The sequence below is a fragment of the Notothenia rossii genome (assembly GCF_949606895.1).
Source record: "Notothenia rossii genome assembly, chromosome: 7".
Classification (NCBI taxonomy): Eukaryota; Metazoa; Chordata; class Actinopteri; order Perciformes; family Nototheniidae; genus Notothenia; species Notothenia rossii.
In genome coordinates, this window is record NC_136905.1 from 46,732,499 (window position 1) to 46,738,498 (window position 6,000).

A 6,000-nucleotide genomic window follows, 5' to 3' on the forward strand; every position below is an offset into this window, starting at 1 on the left:
GTGATATTGGGCTATATAAATAAACATTGATTGATTGATTGATTGAAGTAGGTGTCTCTTGTTACGTTTTTAGGTTTGAAGCTTATAACGTAAGGGTTTAAGGCCCATTTAACGGTAGAAGGCTGTTGAGATTAAGTAGACAAAGCAATTCGGTTTAAGGCTGATAACTTGAAGTGAGTGATTGTGTTGAACAGTTCAAGGCTGTTAAGAATTGGCTAAAAAAGTCCTAATTTATTAGACGAAAAGTTGTTTCATTTGCCCTCTGGATCATGTGAGGGTTAAAAAATTAACGTTACAATACAATTACTAAATTTAACAATAAACCCATTATTACTTTAGCAACAAGTACATTAGCATAATTTCATAAACTTGTGTATACTCTGTACACAGCATATTTGGATTTTTCACCATATTCCTATTTTCATATTTCAAAGTCAAAACCATACACTGTTCATTGTAAAAAATGAAAAACAACATAAAGAATAAAAAAAGTACCAGATTTTAAAGTTAAGTTCAGATGACATAGGATACTTTCATAAAGAATACAAAGGTACTATGGTAATTTGTCTTTGATAACTTCCTAATTTCATCCAAATATTTAAGAAACATGTCACCAAAAGACACCGAAGCTTGTAGGAACAAGACAAGGAGAAGTGAGGGGAAGTTTTCAGAGATGGCCATAGAACCAGAGAAGGCAGGGCAGACACCTCCAACAATTCAAGCTCAGGAAGTGCCAGAGATTAAGGTGCAGAATCAACAAAAAGGTGGAGGAGTTTTCCGAGGAAGACAAAGTGGCAGAAGAAGAGAATATTTCCAAGGGGGTAATCGATCAACAGGACAAGGTTTCCAAGAAGAAGGATGCTTCATATGTGGTCAGTTCTCACATTGGGCCAGAGATTGTCCGCAACACAAGATGCTACAAGTGCCAGATTATTGCCCCACACGGCAACAAGCACCAAACAACGGCCCTCCACGCAGTTACCCCAGGCGAGGTTTCCATGACTACAACAGAGGCAGGGGGTCTCAGGGATTTCAAGGAGAAACAGGATTTCCAAACATGAATCAAATGCCACTGACAGCCTGGTATCATCCACAACAATGAGGAAGCTCAGAGGGCCAGACCACCAGGTGATGCATCTTCAGCCCAGAAGGGTATCTTGAAATCCAGCTATATAGAGCCACATCTGTCACCACAGGAGGGAGAGGTTGAATGTTATTAAAAAAATTGTGAGTAGCATATTGCATTTAAATATAAAGCATCCACAGATTAGTAGAAGAAGATTAAAAAGTAGTAGAACATTTAGCAGACGATTTTTGTCATTATGAGAAGGAAAGACATTACGAGTGATGTTGTTCCCCTACACAGAAAACTATTGTGTCCACACAGCTAGTGAGGTCAAGACGATGGGTTTTCACCCAAAAGATGAAGACGAAAACCTGATACTCGCCCAAGACGTAGGGTCCTTACCAAGTCCTCCTGTTTACATCGACTGCAGTTCAAGGGGCGGCGATATACCTGACGTGAAGCTGTTGAGACCTGAAAACAGAAACTTGATTCTGCTGTGGTGAAGTATGGCTACAAAGGGAGGTGTTCCGATAGGGTCGCTTGTCTCAAACCAGTGAAGAAGTCAACAAGAACCCAGCAGAACTAGTGACCCAGCTAGCTAACTTTGGCTAACGTTACCTATTGGTTCTAATCAGTGGCGGCTGGTGGAAAATATTTTTGGTGGGGCTGTTGATATAGTGAGTAAAAAGACATTTTTGGGGAGAAATTACCCCTTAAATTGGGACTTCTGGTGATGTAATGGCCCCATAAAATCGTGGTTCTAGGGCCAGGAACAACCAGCCTGAGTCGGGCTGAGTATGCTAAACAAGACAGAGAATCGCTGTCAAGGGGGCTACAACTACAACAAGATGAACATATTTGACCGTGATTTAATTGTAATACACGTTTCAAAATGATGCCGAAGTAACAACATACTGATACTGGATAGTAAAAACCATGAATTAAGGCTTTGACATGTCTGCAGACAGACGGCAGGCGAAAAACCTTTTAAAATGCGTGTTTTCGAATGGAGATTTGACTAAGCTAACGTTGTAAATGCTCCGACCGTCCACACTCACAACAACGGCCTATACAGACATAAATAAACCAGCGACTGTATTCGCCATGACACAGACAGTATGTGGTTTGTACTTGTTTAACTTTTGTCTAGTTTCTGAACAGATATGAAGAGCTGTGAGCTCTGAGTAATAAGAGCTAACAGCTGTGTTGTTTTTCTGGGGAGCTCATTGAAGATGACGTCACGGCTCCGCCTAAACTGCGTTACTATAGATACTACCCCAGTTCCTCACGAGTCTAAAAAACAACTCACGTCAACGCACGTAAGCAACGTGGACGCCAATGTGAGCGCCCTCGTGACCAAAATATTTGACGGCGCTGATTGGCTGAAATTATGTTTCGGCGGCACAGTTTACTATTGAGACTTTTGCAACGTGCTGGTTGCTGCTGTTTGGCTCGGGGGCAGCGCCCCGTAATGATAAACTAATGCCAAGGGCAAGGCCAGGCAGGAAACATGTGACTTATCAGTAACTTTAGACATCGTAACAAAATGTTAAACAAGATTTTATTGTAGATTATACATTTTACTGATACCAATTGTATGATATTTACCTTCTTCATTAAAAATAAAAAATATAAAATATATATATTTTTGAAATATATATTTTTATAAATATATATTTTTTAATTTAATATTTTTTCTATGTGGGAAGAGGTGGGGCGGCGCCCCTAACGCCCCTATGGGCCGGCCGCCACTGGTTCTAATAAGGTTTTAAAGAAACTTTTTAATCTGATGTTCAAAGAACCTTTTTAAGATGTTTATTTTTTCAATTAATGTTCCTATAAGGATTAAGGTTAACTAAGACATAACGTTTTAAAGACCCAGTGAAGTGCATGTTTTTGCACCAAAATGAAATGGCAGTTTCATTCCTTACATATCATTGTGCCTGTTCATGGCTAAAATAATTTTTAATAATTCATAATTAATGAATTAATTAATTATTCATTTTGACGTCTGAGCCTAACGGAAGTTGCAGACGATAGTGGCTGTGACGTCACAAGATGTACCCAGTTGCGATTGTAAACATGGCGGAGACTTTGGAAAGTGATACTAGTGTGAGAGAAATGATTGATTTGGACAGCTTTTCGGACAGGATAGATGAGGAAAGTGATCAATTTGGTGCACTTTGAGGGCAACATTAAGAGATTTATGGATACAGCTCTCAACACTCATATGAAACATATATTTCAATAATCAAAAAACATTGGAAGGATTTCTTAACCTATTTTATACAACTAATATTACATAGATGGAAATATTTGTTTACATAGATGACCAAACCCACTGAGATAACTTAGGCTACAGTTTACCTCCCTGAGCTGACGTTATCTCTCTCAGTCCCACAGGAGAGCACTTTCCCTCTCCTTATTGTTGAAACAGCTAATCTCCGTTAGCTCCGAGCTAGCACCAGATACTAACGACAATGATAAACTAATGCCAAGGGCAAGGCCAGGCAGGAAACATGTGACTTATCAGTAACTTTAGACATCGTAACAAAATGTTAAACAAGATTTTATTGTAGATTATACATTTTACTGATACCAATTGTATGATATTTACCTTCTTCATTAAAAATAAAAAATATAAAATATATATATTTTTGAAATATATATTTTTATAAATATATATGTTTTAATTTAATATTTTTTCTATGTGGGAAGAGGTGGGGCGGCGCCCCTAACGCCCCTATGGGCCGGCCGCCACTAGTTCTAATAAGGTTTTAAAGAAACTTTTTAATCTGATGTTCAAAGAACCTTTTTAAGATGTTTATTTTTTCAATTAATGTTCCTATAAGGATTAAGGTTAACTAAGACATAACGTTTTAAAGACCCAGTGAAGTGCATGTTTTTGCACCAAAATGAAATGGCAGTTTCATTCCTTACATATCATTGTGCCTGTTCATGGCTAAAATAATTTTTAATAATTCATAATTAATGAATTAATTAATTATTCATTTTGACGTCTGAGCCTAACGGAAGTTGCAGACGATAGTGGCTGTGACGTCACAAGATGTACCCAGTTGCGATTGTAAACATGGCGGAGACTTTGGAAAGTGATACTAGTGTGAGAGAAATGATTGATTTGGACAGCTTTTCGGACAGGATAGATGAGGAAAATGATCAATTTGGTGCACTTTGAGGGCAACATTAAGAGATTTATGGATACAGCTCTCAACACTCATATGAAACATATATTTCAATAATCAAAAAACATTGGAAGGATTTCTTAACCTATTACAACTAATATTACATAGATGGAAATATTTGTTTACATAGATGACCAAACCCACTGAGATAACTTAGGCTACAGTTTACCTCCCTGAGCTGACGTTATCTCTCTCAGTCCCACAGGAGAGCACTCTCCCTCTCCTTATTGTTGAAACAGCTAATCTCCGTTAGCTCCGAGCTAGCACCAGATACTAACGACAACCCTGTAACTCTCTCAGTCTCTCTTTCTCTCTCTCTCGAATCGACCAGTGGCCTTTATTTATCATGATCAATCAAATAATCTACGAAACAATGACACCAGCCAGGCTCACCTTCATCTTTTGGGAACAGAAACATCGCCACTTCGACAGACTTGACATTACTACAGCCAGCGGCAATGCATCGTTTCCCCTGTGTTTTTCATCCCTCTTTCTTCACTGTCGCCTCCATTGTCAGGTTTTCTCGATTGGCAATAACTTCCAGTCGACTCCGACACACTTTCCAGGAAAATACTAGCTCAAAAACGTTGAGAAATTCGACTTTGAAAAAGAGAAAAAATGAACGGTGGTGAATGTAAACAGTGCGGCGGCGTCCATCTCGTGATGTCACGCAGTAGATCGCAAGCCACGCCCACGAAGGCGAAGGTCGACTGCAGATTTCCCCGGCAAATTCAAAACTCGTCAAATTTGTTGCTATTCCAACATCTTTTGATATGGGTTCCAATGGACAATTTTGGTCATTACTATACGTATTAGCATAACAGATCATGCACAGGTGCACACTTCACAGGGTCTTTAACTGCAACATTCAGAGGATGTTTTGAGGATGTTATTAAGGCCTAAGATGACAGAAAGTTTTGTTATAAAACGTTCCTTTAATGTGATATGTTAATGTGACCGGAGGTCTTCTCCCTCTGTGCCGCTGCTTGGCACCGGGCCAGCGCACCAATTGTGCGCACCGGCTATTTAAGCTGAGGTGCCAAACTGGGTCCCTCCCATTTCCGCTTCTCCTGTGGTGGCTGCAGCTTGGCGTAGTAACGCAAATTGTTTGGCGTGGCAGCATTCATGTCCTACTCTCTACCGGACAGGTAAAGTACTGTGCAGTCTGTAACTTATTCATGGTCACAAGCTGCACACTGCTGACACTTTCCCATTTTAGCGCAGTTGACGTCCGGGGCGTTAGAGGAGGCATTTGCTCCGCCAGAGGCTCCGTGATAGCGGCGTTGCACACTGTTGGTGAGTGCCGTTTTCTGCTCTCTTTAAATCTGCTGCGTAGTTCCCCTGCCTTATCAATTCTTTATGTCACAGCGGGATTTGGCCGTGGGATTTGCAGGTCTCATTCCCTCCCTTGTCGGCTCTGTGGCTGCGCCTGGGTGCATCGGGTGGTAGGCCTACGTATGAGCCCCTCCTCCATATGATACATTAAACCGTCACTTTCATACAGATTTTATAGTAATTCTAATCCCCTTTCCAGGGGTGTTCTAACTATTCTCGCTCCCCATCTTTGGCCATCATTCCCGTCCCGTGCTGCTGTTTTGGCTCTCAGTGAGTTTTGGGCTCTCTGTGAGTTTCGCTCCTCGCTGTGGACAGGCCCAGACTGCTTGTTCTGGCCTATTGCTGGAGCCATTCTTGGTGTCAGGGAATGGTCCTAATACACGACTATAAGGACAT

At 40.6% G+C, this 6,000-nt stretch overlaps 1 protein-coding gene and 1 long non-coding RNA gene across 3 annotated transcripts in view; both read left to right on the top strand.

Moving 5' to 3' along the window:
* The window catches only part of LOC307046397 (NIPA-like protein 2), a gene marked incomplete at its 3' end in the record, with an annotated part of 53,998 nt that extends 52,937 nt beyond the window's left edge, over positions 1–1,061 (top strand). The window contains exon 4 of the mRNA XM_079692791.1: positions 895–1,061. Coding sequence (XP_079548917.1) covers positions 895–1,061 — 167 coding nt within the window. The remainder of the gene's footprint in view (positions 1–894) is intronic.
* A 4,171-nt stretch (positions 1,062–5,232) lies between these two features.
* Positions 5,233–5,757, top strand: LOC307013720. 2 transcript variants are annotated; one of them, XR_013801032.1, is made up of 3 exons: positions 5,233–5,417; positions 5,489–5,565; positions 5,638–5,757. It is a non-coding gene; the product is annotated as an uncharacterized lncRNA (long non-coding RNA). The 2 variants fall into 2 exon arrangements; XR_013801033.1 differs by having other exon boundaries at positions 5,494–5,565.
* The last annotated feature ends 243 nt before the right edge of the window (positions 5,758–6,000 follow it).